This window comes from Canis aureus, chromosome 18 (assembly GCF_053574225.1).
Source record: "Canis aureus isolate CA01 chromosome 18, VMU_Caureus_v.1.0, whole genome shotgun sequence".
Lineage (NCBI taxonomy): Eukaryota > Metazoa > Chordata > Mammalia > Carnivora > Canidae > Canis > Canis aureus.
The window spans coordinates 44,134,731-44,155,641 of NC_135628.1; the positions used below are offsets into that span (position 1 = coordinate 44,134,731).

A 20,911-nucleotide genomic window follows, 5' to 3' on the forward strand; every position below is an offset into this window, starting at 1 on the left:
TTTACAATCCAGCTTCAAATCCTAATTTTAGTTCTGTTCCTTGTCACTCCTATCCACGCTCTTTAGCTTTACCAGCCCATTTCCTGTGATGCTTCACTTTGTGACATGACTTTGCTCTTAGCATTTTCTCTGTGAGAAAACATCCTTCTCCTTCATGCCCATGGAAAATATCATTCTTCCTTTGGTTCACAATCTCTTCCTTTGTGAGACCTTTCCAAGCCCCTCTAGGGGAATTAATTTTGACCTCATCTGTCCCCCCATATAGCTTCATGCAACCTTCTACCATAGCCTTTATTATCCTGAAATGTAAATGTTCATATCTGTATTTCCAAATTGTGAGGGTCTTGAAGCTAGAAACTAGAATAGCACCTATATCATGGCTACTCAAAAAAGTATTTGCTAAAAGAACAAGATATTATGGTATGGTGGGTTAGCTGGATATTCACTAATTCAGTCAACATCAGTGGTTCAATGGTTGAGTATCTGCCTTTGGCTTAGGTAGTGATCCCAAGATCCGGGGATCATATTCTGCATCAGGCTCCCTGTAGGGAGCCTGCTTCTCCCTCTGCCTGTGTCTCTCTCTGTCTTTCTCTGTGTATCTCTCATGAATAAATAAATAAAATCTTAAAAAAAAATGTGAAACAAGGATAAAATGTAAACAAATTTCTGTATGCTGAGATTTAGAGGCTAGAGGGGAAGACAGACAAATCACAGGAGACTTCAGGACAGAGGGGCTGAAACTTTGGCTCTATTCCCAACACGTGTAAAACAGCTATACATTTGTTCATGTTCATGAAATACATTTCACACTCTGTCAGACCACGTTGCTAAAGTCTACCATTGACTGTGAGGCAGGGGATGGAACATCTCTGAATTCCTAACTCACACACTGTCCTCTCTCCACTTCTACCCATTTTCATTCTGAAGGTCTGAGCTGAGAGTAATTCTCCCCTCCCTCTCCTTATTCCAACATCAGGCAGTCCTGTCCTCAGTTCAGGAGCTCATTCTGAATACCACAGTGCTCAAGGGCAGCATGACCAGTGATAAGGCTTGTGCGCATCGTGTACCTCTTGATATGACGTGAGGAGAGCACTTCATTTGGGTAGTATGCTTCCTTGAAATCCATCACCATGAAACAACATCATTAGAGATATTCTAAAAAAATCCTGAATAGTACTCTACAAAGTATCAAGATCATGAAAAACAAGAGAATATTGAGAAAATATCACAGACTGGATGAGAGTAAGGAGACAAGATGATTAAATGCAATGTACTACTCTGGATATAAGCTCCTGGAACAGAAGGATAGAGAAGTATGAAAACAGGTGAACTACAAATACACTTGTAGTTAAATTACTAGCATGGTATCTACATTAATTTCTTAAGTTGATAAATGTACCATGGTTATAAAGGTTAATATTAGAAGTTGAAGTGAAGGGCATGGCTTTCTACACTGGCTTTACAATTCTCCTGTATATTTAAAAGTATTTCAAAATAAAGAGTTAAAAAAAAAAAAAACACACAACCCTAATCTTACCACTACTCATGCTGAGTAGTTACTTTCAATTCTGAACCTCCAAATGCACCTGGATTTCTACAAATTACCCCATAGCAGTGGGCAGGGAAAGACCTGAGTTCATTCTCCTGAAGGAAGTTGAGTTTACACTGAGTTGGCTCTCCATGCTGTCCTGGCGGTCCTCATATACACAAGCTATGTGAAATGGCCTGATGCTTTAGTGTCATCTAGTCAGAGACTCTCCCTGCAAGGTCAAAACTAATGTGTATAAAAAGGGGAGAGTTACAGCCCAAAAAACTAATATATAGAAAAATTCTTTTAAGAATTGGCCTATTAGGGGCAGCTGGGTGGCTCAGTGGGTTAAGCATCTGCCTTCAGCCCAGGTCATGATCTCAGCATCCTGGAAATGAGCCCCCGAGTCCAGTGGGAATTTCTGCTCGGCGAGGAGTCTGTTTCCTCCTTCTCCCTCTGCCCCTCTGTCCTGCTTATGCACTCTCTCTCTCAAATAAGTAATCTTTTTTTAAAAAATTGACCTACTAATCATCAAGGGCATAGTAAATGGCACTCTATTATAATTTTTAGATGGCATCTGTGTGAACATAAGAATGACTGGTCTCCATTGTAAATTGAAAAACTGAGACATTCAATTAGATGGTTAGAACTGGGATAACTTTATAAAGAAAAAAGACTGCACTGAATAGCAATTTATTCAAAGAGGGAAAAATATTACCAGCATAATTAACATGTTAGAGTTAATGAATGGCACTGCTGATACAGAGTAGTGGCTCTCACATTTTTTGTTTTTGTTATTGTTGTTGTTGTTGTTGTACATTTTTTGGTATTTAAGGACATTTCATACTCTTAAAAATTATAGAGGACTCCCCAGCAGTGCCTGGGTGGCTCAATTGGCTAAGCGTCTGACTCTTGATTTTGGCCCAGGTCAGAATCTCAGGGTCCTGAGACAGAGCCTTGAATCAGGCTCCACACTCAGCTGGGAGGCTGTTTCTCTCCCTCTGCCTCTCCCCCCACTTGTGTATGTGCATACACTCTCTCTCTAGAATAAGTAAATAAGTCTAAAAAAATTATAGAGGACCCCCGAGGATCTTTTGTATATATGGACTATAGCCATTGATATTTACTATATTTGAAACTAAAATTGATCATTTAAAACATAAATTTATTAGTTCATTAAAAAACCCATTATGTTAACACTAAGTATTATTTTAATAAAAATAAATATATTCTCCAAACAGAATGGGGGGTGGCACTGCTTTACAATTATGCAAGTCCTTTTTTAAATGCCTAGCTGAATATAAAACAGCTGGATTCTCATATCTGCTTCTGTATTTAATCTGTCCTATGATAAACTGTTTTGGTTGAAGCAGCTGAAGAAAATGTGGCCTCTCACAGATACATGGTTGGAAAAGAAAAAAGTATTTTAATAGACCTTTCAGATAATCGTGGATATGTATTCTTTTATATTACAACAAAACTCAACAAGTGGTAATTTCTTTTTTTAAAAAAAGATTTTATTTATTTACTTGAGAGAGAGAGTGAGCCAGAGCATGAGTTGGGGGGAGAAGGAGAGGGAGGGGGAGAAGCAGAGTCCTCACTGAGCAGGGAGCCCGATAAGGGCTCAATTCCCTGAGATCATGACCTGAGCTGAAAGCAGGTGCTTAACCGACTGAGCTACCCAGGTGCTCCAAAAGTGGTAATTTCTCAAGGGTCAGTTGCACTGGGAAATCTGAAATGGTATCAATGAATTCTTTGTATTCTTTATTTTAATATCTATTGGTTTATTTCATATTTCCAGTGAATATTTTATCCATGCAGTGATTTTCTAAAATCATTCATTGGTCATTTGGAAAATATGATTCAGTGTGTTACAGGTTTTTCAAACATTGACACATTTCACTATATAATGTCAAAAAAATCACATTGGCTTATATCACCACCCATCTCACTTGAGAATTGTTTGGCAAACCATCAGGCTCACAGGGGCAAACAGGTTTATGATAGTTTCCCAAGATTCTAAATTTTCTATTGAAAGCTTTAATTTTATCATTGACAGCAAATGCTATCACTTGTTTTCCTGGAGTGACAGCCTCACTTTTTTTTGTTCATTTTTGAGAAAATATCTGCCAGGAAGAAAATAGCTAGCAAACTTTGCAACTCAAAACACCTGCACCAGACCTTTTCCTTGAGACAACCCAGTGATTTGGTATATGGAGATGGCTTATACAAACTTCCCAGTGAGTCACACAGAATATTTAGCCATTTACTCAAAGGGAGAGGTTTAAGAAAATTAGTAATTTTTAGTTCTTCATGAAGGACATTATTCAATGAAATGGCCTTTAAAAAAATACCACTGGGGCAGCCCCAGTGGCTCAGCGGTTTAGCGCCGCCTTCAGCCCCCTGTGGGATCCTGAAGACGGGGGATCGAGTCCCATGTTAGGCTCCCTGCATGGAGTCTGCTTCTCCCTCTGCCTGTGTCTCTGCCTCTCTCTCTCTCTCTCTCTCTCTCTGTCTCTCATGAATAGATAAATAAAATCTTTAAAAACAAAAAATAAAAAATAAAAATAAAAAAACACTATTGTGTAGTGAGGTAAAACAAAACAAAACAAAACGCCAAAACAACAACAACAAAAATACCCCAAAACAAAAAAACCCTCCACAAAAAAACAAAAACAAAAAATCCCACACCAAAAACTAGTGCCTAAGAATACAGTCCGGTGCCACTGCCTGGATTCATACTGAGGAACCAGGAGTCCTACTTATTGTTTTTGCACCACTACTAAAGATGTAAACATAGTGCAACAGGAAAAGGACATCTTAGTTTTATTATGAAAACAATTTTGATGCCTATGGAGCCTCTGGGGATCCCCAGGGTACACACACCACACATTGAGATCTGCTAATACAGAGGCTAGTTATAGGGATGCCACCATTTCTTTTCCTTGGAACCAAGAGATCTTATCTGAGGGGAACCCACAAATCTGAAAGTGAAACTTTTACCAAAAAGGTCAATCAATAAAGCTATGAAAATATTCAACAAAGGGAATGATTAATATAAGAATGTCAATATGTATATCAAATACTATTTTAGTTAATAGATTGAGAATAATACGAGAGTAGAGATTCTTTTTTTTTTTTTTTTTGAGATTTTATTCATTTATTCATGAGAGGCACAGAGAGAGGGGCAGAGACATAGTCAGAGGGAGAGGCAGGCTCCCTGCAGGGACTCTGGGATCATGACCTGAGCCAAAGGCAGATGCTCAAACACTGAGCCAGCCAGGCATCCCAAGAGTGGAGATTCTACCCAGACTGTGGAAGGCCAAGTGGAGGGCAGGGAATAGAGAAAAGGATGGCAGATAAGACCAGGCACACATGCAAACACCACCATTCATCTCTGGGTCTACATGGCCAGACATCTATAGCTTGCCCATCCTGAGAGGCTTAAGGGCATCTTAGTTAGAAAGCTAGTCCAAACCCTGGGAAATCCATTTGTGGGTGACCAGACTTAATTCTCTGTAAAAAAAAAAAAAAAATTTTTTTTGACAATGCTTTCTCTCAGAATAGTTGATTTATTCATTTTTTCTAATACATCTATCAGTTATTAACAAATTGAGTTACTGTGGCAGAATAAAAAAAACTTAACTTTAGATGAACCATTTCAAATAGTATTTCATATATTTTTTTCAAAGGCCAGCTTCTGGACCACACAATAAAACTCCCAAATGAGGGGATGAGTGGATTCACACTGATGTTTAAAGTTTTAGATTTGACAAAACTAATGCAGTATATCTTGACAGCTATATTCAGTAGCTTAATGCTAAGCCTTTTATGCTGAATACAGAACAGAATGAATTTTCCACTAGTGTTTTGACTAGGAGGTTTTAAGATTCCTAGTCACTTAAGACGGCAGTCTGAGGCTGCTTGATAAAACAAGCATTGGCTATTTCATAATTATCTCATAAAAGGTTTCAATATTTAAGGGAAAAGAGAAACTCAAGGCAAAGACATTCTGAAAATATATGTTTTAACCAAAATCTGAATGCTATGTAAACATCCTTTTGTAAACACCCAGAAAGACTTGCAGCTGTGGCATCTGTGACTTAAAATAACAAGATGAAGATCTCCAAGTAAAAGATAAATGATATCATAAAAGTTTCTTATCAAAAGAAAATACATTTTCTGATGGAATTTATGTAGGGAAAGGCTTTACAGTGAAGCCCATTTAATCCATTGTAAAATACTGAAACCTTTAAATTTGGAGTTCAGTTTGAATACATGCGAGGCAATATTCTTTTCTGTTTTGCCACTGGATTCTCTTTTTTACAAACTGCAGATTAATTTTCCCTGTAAGGACATACCTTTTTGGTTTAGTTTTGTCTGTAACTATGGCTACTGTAAGTTGTTGACTTTCTGGCAAAATATCAAATTCCAGATGAACTGACAACTAGGCAGTAATGAAATTGGAGAGATTCCCCTTTAAAAAAATTAAAATTTTAACATTATACCAAAATATGATAGTCGTATTCTAAAATATACATACATACTTTCACATGGATTAGATCTACATCTCCCAAAGGGCAAATGCTCTCTTCTATAAATGAGATTGCAGGAGAATCGAGAACCCCGGTTTGATTTGTGCAGCCTAGCTAACCACTGAAGATAAACACCAGCCCTGTTATAATTCAGTATGCAACTGAGCTAGTCTTCCATGCCAGCAGAGGAAAAAAAAAAAAAAGTCTTTTCTGAAGTTGCCCATCTCTATCCGTTTCTGTCGAATTGCCACAATTGCCCAGATAAAACATTTGAGAGTATGTCAGCTTTAATTAATGTAACATGACCTGATCATTTCCACAGTTAAGAATAAAGAAGTTTGCATTCTTCAAATCCAAAGCTCAACCTGGAGATTATGCTAAGTTGCTTCATTCATAGTCCATACTCCTCTGCTCATGTCAGAAGGACAGCATTTGTCCCCTCTAGTGATAAACAAATTATACATGAAATCAATTCCACTTCACAATCATTTTCCCTATTGGGTATTATCTTTCCTTCTCTGCTCCCTCCAGTTAAGCCCACATCCTGTAACTTGCTAATGAGCTGGGGGCTTTCTGTTCCAGGTGGCACCCCCTGCCTCGAAGTCATGACATTTCCCATTTCGAATGCTGCTGGCATTTTTCGACAGCTCCTGCTAACTAGCCTTTTTGACCTGCACTAAGAGGGACTCATCTGATCGAATCCTCTAACCTGCCAATCATTCCAGCAAATGATCTTCACAGTCACTCCCAAGGCAGGAATGGAAAAAAAAAAAAAAAAAAAAGATATGCGAACGAGAGGATGAGGGAGTAGGCAAGCGGGTGCCTCTGCAGCTACCTAATGAGAATACTTTAAGTCTCTGAGGCAGCTGAAACACTGAAAAACTGGTGGGAAAATTAGGACACAACTGAATGCCTGGCTCTGTAATTACTGATTTCTTTCCATCCTGAGATCATTTTGAGAGCAACACCTCTGAGATGTGCCAGTTTCTAGAGAACACAAGAACACCCTACCTTACACAGAGAAAATAGATTTATTTCTCCTGCCACTATCAATATGCAATTCTCATAGTCCCACTCTGCCAAACAGCATCCTTTGCAGAATTAATTATGTGCTATAAGCTTGTTAAGTGTGCATTTATTTGTAAACTAGGGATGATTATCATGTTTGCCACAATGAAGAAAGGACCTCTTTTTTTTTTCCCAGGCATATTTTAAATGTTGTCACCATTTAGGAGTGTTGATTTTTACACATTTACATAAAAACAAACAGGTATGGTGGAGGCTGGCTTTGTGCTCAGGGAGGATTTAACACTGAAAACATAGGATAATCTGGGCATTCTTAATTAATGGAGACAAAATAATTTTTTCCGTCCAGATTTTTCTTGCCTGTGCACAGTTTATTTAGTGGGTTCCCAGCCCACAGAATAACCCAATTACTTTAGAAGAAAGATCTGGTACATGGATCTTTGGCGGTGGATTACCACTCTAGGTATCTCAGTATGAAGTAGATTTGTTGACCAAGGAATGATACAATATAATTATGTGTTATCATTACACTATTGTATGTAATAATGTAAAATAAATACTGTACATGATTTAATTGCACATGATAATCACACATCTTTCCCCATTTATAGTAATTAGGCCAATAGCCCCATTTACAGTAATTATTATATGTAATTGAGGGCATTTTACTAATTGCATTGGAAATGATAATCCAGAGCAATTAAAAATCCAAGGGCACTATACATAATGCAAACTACATTAAAAGAATGGGGATAATTTAAAGGAAAAAAATTCACCCAATATGGAAGTTAACAGTGCAGTATTTGATTCCATGCTTGGCATATGTGGTGATATCTACTCTGAGATAAATTTCTGTTAATTTCTGCAACTTTTGTATTGTTTTTGTTCTAGACCTTGTACATGATTTCCTTAGGTGGAAAAATAATCCTTTCACTAATCTATGATGTTATCCTAACAACTCTAGGACTGTTGAAAAATTATCCTGGTATGAGTGTACAGAGTGTGTGTGTGTATGCATGCTTGTTGGTAAAGGAAACAGCTATCCTAAATTCCAAAAGAGACTCTGTAAATTATTAATTTGCACAACCAATTTGATGTTCTTAAAAGCTTTATTCAGAGAAGCATCTCAGAGTATTGCAAACATTTTGTTAAATATACTTATAATAATTTAGCTAAAATGTTTAACTTTGTTAGACTTGAAATATATTCGGGTTGCAGTCTTTATTCTATTTGTTATCTCTCTGGAATTTTAATGTGTCTAAGGACCTGAATCCTTGGCTTTTGTCCCAGGGTCCCAGGGTGTATCCCTCCCTGATACCACTCCCTGTTTCTACCCAGACAAAGCTTCCATGTGAGGAATATCTCAGGAGGAGTGATGAGCATCCGTGGGACAATGGGAATAGTTTCAAGCTCTTTTTTGCCTTCCCTTCTCGACATTGTCATTTAGACATTGTCCTCCATGCATTCAAATGTCATCCCAGACCATCAGCCCACTTCAACTCAAACAGCCTCCTTTTATGCTCAGACACTTCTTAGAGCATCCGCAGACCACAAAGACTGTCTAGTGGGACTCAGCTGCTATCCTGGTATTAATAATACAATACAGTGCACTTAGGGCATAGATGATTCCCTCTGTATCCCAAATTCGTAAGAATCAACATTAAATGAAAGGGAAAAATAGAACACCTGAACTGATTATAACTACTTGTTCTATGTGACCGCTAACTTCACAATGGTTTGGCCAAGCATTCTAATAGATATCTTGCTTACTAGCCATGTCACATCTTGTGCCCATTACTTATAAGAAAGCTTCATTCATATTATGCTGCTGGCTAAATAGTCCCTAAGAAATTAATTTGGATTTTAAATAGACAGAAGATGCAAGTTGCAGTGCCTTCCCCCACCCTCACTCCACAATCTGAAAGCTCAACTGACCTGGAAAATTGAATCACAAAAATATAGCTAATTTTTTTAAAGAAAGATTTATTTATTCACAAGAGACACAGAGAGAGAGGCAGAGACATAGAAAGACAGAAAAGCAGGCTTCTCACAGGGAGCCCGATGCAGGACTTGATCCCCCGACCCAGGATCACACCCTGAGCCTAAGGCAGATGCTCAACAGCTGAGCTACCCAGGCGTCCCAATATAGCTAAATTTTGAGCATCCATGGGCTGATAAACCAATTTGTGAAGCATCACACCAGTTTCTTCTCTTTTATGCCTTTCTGCTTTTAAAAACTCTCAGAGAAAGGAAAAAGAAAAGCAAGGGCAAAAAAATATTATTTCTTTTTTTTTTTTAATTTTTTTATTTATTTATGATAGTCACACACACAGAGAGAGAGAGAGAGAGAGAGAGGCAGAGATACAGGCAGAAGGAGAAGTAGGCTCCATGCACCGGGAGCCCGACGTGGGATTCGATCCCGGGTCTCCAGGATCGCGCCCTGGGCCAAAGGCAGGCGCCAAACCGCTGCGCCACCCAGGGATCCCAAAAAACTATTATTTCTTAATTAAAAAAATATCACACTGAATTCTGCTTTTAAGAAAAGCACACTGAAATAGTTAAAGGTAATGGAGCATCACATAAGTAAAAACAATGGTTTAGAAAAACAAGGTGTACATACCTGTGTGTGTGTGTGTGTGCATGTGAGAGAGAGAGAACACGCAAGAGGGAGGGACAGAGAGAAAATGCTTAAGATAAAGCAAATGTAGTAAAATGCAAATGTTGGGGAAAGCAGGTGAAGGGTATCAGGACTTCAGTGCACTATTCTTGCAACTTCTCTAGAAGTCTGAAATAATGTCAATTGAAAAAGATACTTTAAAAAATGTATCCTGGATGAAGCATGATATATTTAACTTTATTTTCATTCTGCTCTGTGACAATCCCAGGACATAATTAAGAAGATTAGGTAGTAAAGGCCTTCAAGTCCTTTGCTAATCTACTCATAGGGCTGGTGATGGTGATGCAGGGTACAGATCAGAGATGACCCAAGGAAAGGGAGGGGTGGAGGGGCAGAGAAGGGAGGGAGAGAAGAGGAGGAACAAGCATCCTGAGCCTACTATTTTGTGTTTTTTTTGTTTTTTTTAATAAATTAATTTTTTATTGGTGTTCAATTTACCAACATACAGAATAACACCCAGTGCTCATCCCGTCAAGTGTCCCCCTCAGTGCCCGTCACCCAGTCACCCCCACCCCCCGCCCTCCTCCCCTTCCACCACCCCTAGTTCGTTTCCCAGAGTTAGGAGTCTTTATGTTCTGTCTCCCTTTCTGATATTTCCTACCCACTTCTTCTCCCTTCCCTTATATTCCCTTTCACTATTATTTATATTCCCCAAATGAATGAGAACATACACTGTTTGTCCTTCTCTGATTGACGAGCCTACTATTTTGCATCAGAGTTTACAGGAGATAATAGACTGTCCCGGGTGGAGGGAAGCTAAGGGAAGGGGAGTGGAGGTGGGGTGGGGAAACTAAACCACTAACATTCCAGCCGTTCTACGTCTGGTGTTCATAACATGCATTATGCATTTGTGGTTCACAGCACCATCAATTTCCCGAATAAGACATATTTTTTCATCTGCAGCAATGTAGGGGTAATGACAAAACCCAGGGATTCTTTCAGTTAAAACCTGTTAGGAACACTAAGGATTGTTTCCTCCTCAGCCTGTTACTTCCACAACTATTGTCAACTGCATGAGACAACAGAGACAGTAAAACTATAGTCGCTTGATAGGAAAAAAAAATCTGTAGGATCATGCAGAAAATAAGTTGTTGCAGGAAAAAAAAAAAAGAAAAAACAAACAAACCCAGAAAACTTCCTGCTGCTAAAGGAAAGCTACAACTAATACTTGAATTTATTACACTGTGGTAAGTATTAAATGAGCACTGTCTCCTTTTGTGTCTACAGTTGAGAAAATGCAACATGGCTTAAGAAGACCTTTCGTCAAAAATATCACACAATGAGGATGTTGTTATGTTATTAAAATTGGAATTTCCCTCCGTGCTTGTTTGATTTTTTTTTTTCCTTGGTAGTATACAGGCCAGGCCAGGTGCCTTCTGGCTATACTCCTTGCTTTGTAGAAGCTTCAGAGGCTGCTAAACCCGGAGCCTTCTCCTGAGGGGTTCCTTAAGAAAAGACTGGCCTGGCCCCCTTTACGGCTCGCCGACCGGATCAGGGCTCTGCGCGGGGCCTAGGGCCATCTATGGTCAGCCACAGCTTTTGGAGTGACTGACGCCCCGGCCTAGCTCAAAGCTCAAAGCCTTGCCTTCTGCCTCACGGTCATGCCTGCACCAATCGGAGCTGCTCCTGCGCAGGGTTTGAATCTGAGTAAAAGAGCTCACTGAGGGTCCCGGAAATAGGGGGACGAAGGGGAATGACAGGAAGCAGGATTCATGAATAAGCAGAAGCAAGGTGGCAGAAGCCACGAGGTGAAGAGAAGGCGAACACGCTGGCGGGTGCACGGCCGGCCAGAGCGAGCTCACGACGCCGGCACAGAGGCGGGCGGTGGCTCGCGGCTGCCTGCGCAGGAGCGGGCCCGGGCCGAGGCGGTCAGGGTCGTGGACAGAATCAAGCTCCTGTGCGGAGCTCACGGGCGCCCGGTCTTCGCGAGGCCTGTCTCTGCAGCTGCTTAGACCGTCAGCCTGGTTGTTCCCACTCTCCCGCAGCCACCTCCACAGACCACTGTTACCCGAGGAAACCTGACTGCGCCTCCTTGCCCTGTAAGACCCCCCGCCCGCTCACTCGTGGCCTCTTCCCCTTCCCCGCACAGCTCCTTCCTCGCTCTCGTTATCTGCCTCTGTCCTCTCTCTCCACCTCCCGTCTTTTCACTTGAAGGTGTCCCTTCCTCAAACACTTCGAGCTTTTCTTAGATGGTTATAATCCAGAACTGAAACATATGTTTCCTGATTGAACTCAGTAACATTTAATTTAATTTTACTGATTCCTGGGACGCCTCGGGGGCTCGGTGTTTGAGCGTTTGCCTTCGGCTCAGGGCATGATTCCCGGTCTGGTGATCGAGTCCCACACTGGGCACCCTGTGAGGAGCCTGCTTCTCCCTCTGTCTATATCTCTGCCTCTCTGTGTCTGTCATGAATAAATAAATAAAATCTTAAAAAAAATTCTTTTCCTGATCTCTTTCCTTTTTTTTTTTTTTTAAGATTTTATTTATTTGAGAGAGAAAATGTGCAGTGGGGAGGAGCAGAGAGAGAGAGAAAGCAGCAGGGTCCCTGCTGAGCAGGAAGCCCCAAGAGGTGCTCGATCCCAGGACCCAGGGATCATGACCTGAGTTGAAGGCAGATGCTTAACCAACTGAGCCACCCAAGTGCCCTGGATTCCTTCTTTGAAAGGCAGGTAGGGAAAATGATCTTCACCAGTGCTGTGCAGTAGAATGTTCTGTGATGCCACAGAAAGGTTCTTATCTGCCCTGTCCCCAGTATGTGGCCACTAGTCATGTGTAGCTAATGGGCACTTGAAACAGGGTTCTGCTACTGAGGAAACAAAATTATAATTTAACTGTAATTAATTAAAAGTTAAATGGAAATGCCCACACGTGGCTAGTGGTTACCTTGTTGGCTAGTATAACTCTACACTACTCTTCCTTAAAAAAATAGGGAAGGGAAGGAAAGGGATAGATTTTCCTAGTCTGTCTTTATCTAATCCCGACCCAAATAAGTTGATTACTTTATTTCATAAATACACAATTCTTGAATATTTACTGAAGATTCCATAATATGTGGTTCAAGGGCTACCTGTATTAACATCCTTTGTGACCCTTCAAAGTTGCAGATTAATGGATCCTGGGAACATGCATTTTTAAAAACCCCCCAGGGCATGAGAACACCTGCTTTACTGGATGTTCAGACAGTGATGCTAAAGAGTCTTAAGCACAAATGCATTATAGTCTTCCTGGAGCTTGTTTTTTTTAAAGGTCTTTATCTTAATTAAAATTCTCGGGGATCCCTGGGTGGCGCAGCAGTTTAGCGCCTGCCTTTGGCCCAGGGCATGATCCTGGAAACCCGGGATCGGGTCCCACATCGGGCTCCCAGTGCATGGAGCCTGCTTCTCCCTCTGCCTGTGTCTCTGCCTCTCTCTCTCTCTCTCTCTCTGTGTGTGTGTGTGACTATCATAAATCAAAAAAAAAATTAAAATTCTCAAGCAATTTATGTATTCTACGCTGGTTACCTGGCAGCCTACTTTTAGGAAATTATTGCTTTATGACTGAGTCAAGCAGAGTCTAATACATTTTTTTCATTGTCATATAATATTTCAGTTTAATTGGAAAAGATAATGTGCTCTCAGGCAAGGAGAGGGTCACCAAAATATGTATGAGGTTAACTTCTTGCACTTGAACCAAAGAGAATTTTTTCATATACTAGACTGACCTTTGTATATTTACTATGAATTTAACAGGGCCTGAAGACCAAGCGATTCACTGAAAAGAGATGTTCCATAATGAACACAAAACATTAAAAAAAAAATCTGTCTAAACGATTAGAGGCCATTCTTAATTCTGTATTCAGCTAAAGGAGGAGCAGACTGAATATGTACTTCCTAGCTCAATTTAGAATAACTGGAAAATTAGGCTCAGTATAGGGGCATGGTTAGTTTTGCTATACGCAAATATAAGTGATACAAATGGATGTGGTATTTAATATAGCTTCTGGTCTTTTTTTTTAAGTTTTTATTTATTATTTATTTATGATAGACATAGAGAGAGAGAGAGAGAGAGAGAGAGAGAAGCAGAGACACAGGCAGAGGGAGAAGCAGGCTCCATGCCGGGAGCCCGACACGGAACTCGATCCCGGGACTCCAGGATCGTGCTCTGGGCCAATGGCAGGCGCTAAACCGCTGAGCCACCCAGGGATCCCCACTTCTGGTCTTTGGGGAAAGTTTCAATGCACATTTTAAGGCTCTCTCAGACTTTAAAATGGTCTACTCTTTAATGCTCATAAAAAGAGTGGGGAGAATTTTTGAAATCATTAGTCTACTAACATCTTTAGAGGATAACAAAATGTAGGAAGCATAGTATTTTGATCATCCAGTGGCACCCATCCCATTTTTAACTTAGGTGCAGGGAGTTTTCTTTTCATTTAATTTGGTTACAAGACTCTGAAACCAAAATTGCTTTCTGCTGCAAAGAAAAATGCTTCTCATTAGCTTTTCCACTAAGGCCACTTTATGCAAATCCAGCATTATTAACTCAATAATTGAAGTGACCTTAATATGCAAGTTTAGAAAAAATCTGGCATTGAGTTATAGGGACAAAATTAGGACTTAAAACAGTTCTCCATCATTTCAAAAACAGAAGTGATGCAATGCATTTTTCACACTGACTCTGTGCAACTCCCCAAAGAGAGGTGGCTGAAATGCTAGATTACAGTTGTAGTCTCATTGGGCCCTTAAATTCTTTTCCCACCCTTCTTCTTCTCAATCTCTCTGGGCTTCACAAAGAATAGGGACATTTGAAAAAAACATGCCACAGCTTGCTCTAAACAGTTAATTAATTCATCATCAACAAAATCAAAATCTAGGGTATTACATGTTTTTCTGTACAAATATTCTTATTTACCTAGACTTTTTGCTCTATCATATCTACAATATAGGCACTAATATTTGGCCATTGGTCAGAATAAGCTTCACTGCACAGATGTATTAGGCCAATATGTAGGCTGTTTTATTTGATCTCTAAGATGGCCTTATTTGAGTACAATTAAAAACCCACAAAGGTGAGAAATTAAAATGGTTTCTTTTTCTGCTGACAGAACACTCTTAGAATCCAGCTTCCCTGCAGCTTTTCTGAGAAAAGAAAACTTAGATGTCTCCTCAGTATAATGTTGACTTGAGCTGAGGCATTTGGATTTGGAAGACAGCAACAAAAAGAGTAATATTAAAGCTTTAAAAGTTGATGTGAAAAAGAGAAAACTCATAGAGAACATATTTGTATTATCATCAAATAATTCCAGAGGAAGAAGGAGCTCCGATAGCCTTAAATTTAGTTTAAAATATATAGTGCAAAGAAAATACATTTCTTTCAAATACTGATGATTCTAATTCTGAGCACCTCTTTAAAACCCTCTTTTTTAATGAGCAATTTTTGAGACCTTATGAACAATGCTTCTGTCCAGTCAGCTTGATTTGGTTTTCCAAGGAGAGGCTGATCTGAAATACCTTCTAGCAGCTTTGACTGGCTGGGCTCAGGTCATAGAAATCTTAAAAGAGCAGAGAAAAAAAGACACACAGCCCTGTGACTGAAATTCAAGCCTGCCTGTGTGCATGGGTGCATGAGGCAGCAGCACAAATAAAGTCTACCTTTTGTTTTGTTTTGCTGTATTGGCTATGGAATTTACAAAACCAGAGGCCCTCACTGTGGTAATGCAGGTTAAATACTTTAAAAAGCATGTGCTACCGACCTCGAGAATTAAAACTGTTCTCAGGACCAGGAGGTAACTCACCCCATTCATTGTGTGACCAGTTGAAACTCAGAATGAGAGTACAGATACCAGGGAGGGAGCGAACCTGTGCTTCTAGGTAATTTTGTATCCAATGGGGAGAAATAACCAGAATTCTTAGGTATGGAGTGGCAGGTCTATCAGTAAAATTTTCTGACTGGCATTTATATACCATGTTTTATTTGGGCATCTTTCCTTTTCATCATTCATAACTCAATAGTGTACTCCCGAGAGGCCAAAATTGGTCCCCACATTGATGTATGCGAAAGCTAAGCCCCTCATATAGCTCAAGTTATTGGCAAATCACCCACAAGACAATGGGGACAGTATCATTTTTCACTGTGCCAAGCTGGCAATTAAGCCTGCTAATATATTTCATATTAAGAGGAAGAAGAAGGAAGAGGGCTCTTGCAATGTCCATATCCTTCAATTTACTGGAACATTTAACCACTGAACATCCACATAAGCAAGGAACAAATACGGGATAGCAAATAAAAAGCCTTCCCTGCAAAAAAAAAGTGTTCTCTATTTGTTTCAGAATTCTGTTACATTAAACGGAAAGATATATATATGCATAAAATTCCAAAAAACCCCAGACATTTCCATCTGGCAATAAAGACACAGTCTTTTAAGAAGTTACTGTCTTCTGCTTTGTTTCTGGGAAGCATGTGTTACTACAACAGGCGACGTGCTAGAGATTGCCTTGTTTAGATTATGCTTCCTATCTGCAGAATAGTAGAAGTCAAGGAACTGAACAGGAAAAAAAAAAAAAAAAGCTGCATCATGGTAAGGTCTGTACTTGGGACCAGGGAGGAATCAGAAGTAGGTTAAATAGCCCACACAGCAGCTAAGCTAAACTAGGGAGCGCATGTTCTTTCCAAGGGAAGCAGCCATGATCCAGTTATATACACACAATTCTGGCAGGAATATAAATGCAGTATTGCCAGAGTTGCTGATTTTTTTTTTTTAAAAGCTAAGAATCCAGACTTTGTGTAAAATATCTCCATTTTAAAGCAAAAGCAATTAATATAAAAAAAAATTGCGTGGGCCAAATAAAGCAAATCTGTGACTTAGATACAGCCCGAGGTTAACCTTATTCTAGTCTCAGCAAAGAACATATGAGTAGTTAAAATTATTTGCTTGTAAGTGAAATGATTTGTTTCTGACTGCATAAATAAAATACAATTTTGGCTAAGATCCAGTGGGTACCTGAAAATATGACTAACTGTACTCTCCTCAGTAGAATCTGTGATGAATGCCATAATGAACATAAGAGATTCAAAGGACACTTAAGGGGAAAAAAGGAATCTGAAATATTTCATTTAAAAGATCCATTCAATGGTATTCATTATTACTTTCCAGGCAAAGTAGGTCATCTTACCTGTGCTCTCTTGAGAATGCTGTGCTCATCAATGCTTGCTATTTGATAGACTTTTTCCATAACTATTGTTTTTCCCAAAGGCCCGCATGCTTTCTCCAGCTTCTGGCTGCAATCTTACATTTGGGACAGTAAAAATAGAAGACACTGTGGACAGAATAGAGAGTTTCCATTTATATATTTATAGACATATTTATAACCTTTTCTTATAAAACATGGAAACTGAGATGCAATTCTAGATGTCCAGCTTGTGGAACATTGTGGTATGTGTTGGTCTGAAATGTCAAGTGGTAACAGCCACAGACGCATTTACACAGATTTATACATATGCATCATAGCACTGTCTGCCTTCTCTTTCAGAACCATAAGGCAGGTGATATTCATGCTCATATTTCTCTGATCTAGAATAACTAACTTGGATTGGAAACAACATCTTGCACTTCCTTCATGCCATTCTTTCATTCATTCATTCATTCACTGGAGAAATAATTATGGAGCCCCACACTGTTTAGGTATTTTGAAATCCTGCACTGTTTAAACCAGAACGAAAAAAAAATCCTTGGTCTTGTTGATTGCCTTTGGGGGAGACAGATGATAAACAATCAAACAAATATATCAGTTAGTAGTTCAGTGTTATAAAGAAAAATAAAGCAGGGAAGAGAAACTGGAAATGCTGGGATGGAAGAAGGTTCAGTGAAGGATTTCTCCCTCCTCTCCTCCCCTCTCCTCTCCTCTCCTCTCCTCTCCTCTCCTCTCCTCTCCTCAGCCCAACGTGGGGCTTGAACTCACAACCCCGAGATCAAGACCTGAGTTGAAATCAAGAGTTGGACGTTTAACCAACTGAGCCACCCAGGCGCCCTTAGGCCTTTCTTGATAAAGTACATTTGAGCAGAGATCCAAGGAGGTGAGAGAGCAAGCCATGCACAGATCTAGAAGAAAAGTAGGCACAAATGATAGGAAGAGGAAACAGCAAGAGCTGACACCCAGGGGCAAGACGAGAAGCAGGCAAAACAGAAGGCTGTTGTAAAATAGAGGTGAAAGAAGACGGTGACTTGGGGCAGGGTGATAGCAGCAAGGAAGTGAGGAGTGGTGTGTCCTTGATCTATTTGGAAGGTAGCCCCAGTAGGGTCTGGGGAATAACTGGGTTTGAGTGTGACAAAAGAAGAGGCATGGAAGACAGCTTCCAGCAGTTGGAAGAATGACGTTGCCATTTATTGACAAATGAGAGAGTCCAGAAGGGGCAAGTCTTGGGGAAAAGAACAGTTCAGTTTTGGTGATATTAAGTTCAAGATGCCTACTACAGAGCCAAATGGAGATGCCGAGTAAGCCAGTTGAATGTGCAAGTCTGGAGTCAGGGAAGGTGGGTGTAGAGAGAAAAATCTGGAAGCTGTCAGTGTATAGATAATACCTAAAATCATGAGACTGAATGAGATCACATAGGCTCTAGGCAGTATGCGGATAGAAAGACGTGAGGATTATGTGCCAGGGCACTCTCAAAGTGAGAGGTCTGGCAAATGAGAAATCCACAAAGTCTGAAGAGGAGAGTTTAAGGGAAGCAAAAGGAAAGCCATGGGAGAGACCTGTCCTAGAATCCAAGAGAAGGAAATGTTACTAGGAAGTGACAGTAGACAATTGTGTTGAGTTCGGTTGATGGATCTAGATGAAGTCTAGGGAAAGATCAGTGGACAAAGACTTTGAGAACAGCAGGTGCGAGCAGAGTCTTGGGCATTGTGAAAGGCTAGTTCAAAAGGACTCATGAGAGAATGGAAATCTAGGAACTGGAAGCAGTAAATGGATTTGAGCCGGGTTTGTTTGTTTTATTTTTAAGAAGATGGCATAAGGCCACATTAATGGCATAATGTTGTTTTAGGATAATATGTAGGACATATATAGGAATGAGTAGGGAAACTCACAAACATCAGAGCTGGAAAGGTCCTTAGGGATCATTGTGTCTCTAAATGAGGAATCAGGCACCCACAGAGACCAAGGAACTCAGCCAAAGTTGCCTGGCTAGTTATCAGTGGAGCTGAAGCTAGAATCCAGGTGGTCTGATTCCCAGTTCAGTGCTCTTCATACTGCACCAATTTGTTGGCCTTCTTTTACAGCAGATCTGAGTTTTGTGAATTAGCAAATGAATGTAATAAAATCAAGGACTCTGTGCTATGAAGTGTATTTTGTTCATTTACTTTGACAAGGGTAGTTCAGCTTCAATAATTTATGTAACTTGATAGTATACACAGGAGAACGCCCTGTGGTGTATTTGGGAAAAGTAATGAATTTCTTCTAAATCAGCCCTCCATTTACTTCCATGCAATTAAATTTCTGTAAGGAAGTGGGGCATGGCTGTTGGGGTTTCAGGACGGAGGGAGAGTGACAGGGTGCCACCAGAATTAGCCAGCTTTAACTACCAGATCCCCAGGTATCACTATTCTTGCTCGATGAATTTATAATTCCCCCTTTGGTGGCACACTAACACACCACTACCACTTCTGAATTCTATCCTTTTTTTTTTCTTTAAAGATTTTATTTATTTATTTGAGAGAGTGACAGAGCAAGCATGAACAAGGTGGTGGGGGGATGGGCAAAGGGAGAGGGAGAAGCAGAGTTCCCTCTCAGCAGGGAGCTGATGCGGGGCTTGATCCCAGGACCCTGGGATCATGACCTGAGCCGAAGGCAGATGCTTAACTACCTGAGCTACCCAGGCGCCCCCTGAATTCTATCCTTATGTAAACTCATGAGATTTTAAGGGACAGTACAGTAAAGCAAGATATTATATCGTTAAATGTTCTTCTAAAGCAAGTAAGAGTCTGACATAAGCATACAACTTAATTTTTACACTAATCCATGAACAACTGCAGTGCTTTGTGTAACCAAGATTCTAATAACACTTGACACTCTTTCTCAGACTCTGATATATTAAAGTAGGCCAAGAAGGCTCAAGCCCACTTTTAATTTATTTTTGTTCCAATTTTTTCCTTTTAACCTGTTTTGCTTTCTGCTTGCATATGTGTTTTCCTTTTGTGGACATTCTTTCAAAAATGCTATAAACTATCTTTAAGAATGTAAGCACTAGAGACTGAACTGTGTTCCTCCCAAATTCATATGTTGAAACCTTAATCCCCAATGTGGTGGTATTTGGAGACGAAATGTTTGAGTATTAATTAGGGTTAGAGGAGGTCATGAGGGTGGGGCCCACATCATGAGATTACGGGCTTTATAAGAAGAGAAAAGAAGAGAAGAGAAAAGAGAGAGAGAGACTGTTCTCTCTGCTATGTGAGGATATAGCTAGGTGGCTTTCTGAAAGCCAGGGAGATGCTTCACCAGGAACAAAATCTGCCAGAGCCTTGCTCTTAGATATCCTAGTCTCCAGAACTATGAGAAATAAATGCTATTTAAGCCCCCACAGGCTAAGTTATATTCTGTTATAACAGCCTGAGTAGGCTAATATGGTGAAGTTCCAAGATTTGATTAATATTCATTTGATTATATATTCAATCAATTTGATTATATATTCATTCATTCATTTATTTATTTGACAATCCATTTATTGGTTCTGCAATACTTCCTCCCAGGTGGATCTCCTTCCAAATCTCCTTGGAAAAGGAAGCACGTGAGGAATTGCTGCTGCCATTGCCAGGTGATAAACTTTCATTGGACTCCAAACTAATGTCAAATTTAATTCGAATAATTTCTAATTATAGTCTGAAGAAATATTAACCTAGATTGCAGAGTCTCTGAAAGCAGTCATTTCACCTAAAAGAACTAGTTCCCAAAGTTTCCCAAGTCTAGGAATTTTGTTTTGTAAACATGTTTACAAGGACTACTACGTTGTTCTAAATGGAAATGACTATAGTATTTAATACTGGGATTGTCCCTTCTTGGGACTGGATTTATGCTTCATAATGATTATCTGCTAGACACAGAAACAGCATTTCTGTAACTCAAAATTGTTACCGGAGGCATTTAGCAGAATCTTGCTTTAAAAATATAATGATTTTT

The 20,911-nt window shown here is 39.8% G+C and overlaps 1 protein-coding gene across 9 annotated transcripts in view; it reads right to left on the reverse strand.

Moving 5' to 3' along the window:
- CDK14 (cyclin dependent kinase 14) overlaps window positions 1-20,911 on the reverse strand; it is a 721,053-nt gene that overhangs the window by 68,763 nt on the left and 631,379 nt on the right. For 8 of the 9 annotated variants that reach the window (XM_077857033.1, XM_077857032.1, XM_077857025.1 and 5 more), the window contains one exon: window positions 16,916-17,059. In XM_077857033.1, the coding sequence (XP_077713159.1) occupies window positions 16,944-17,059 (116 nt within the window). In that variant the 3' untranslated portion in view covers window positions 16,916-16,943. Of the gene's footprint in view, window positions 1-4,696; window positions 5,045-16,915; window positions 17,060-20,911 lie in introns of those variants that run through there. The other variant, XM_077857028.1, reaches the window with a different exon arrangement.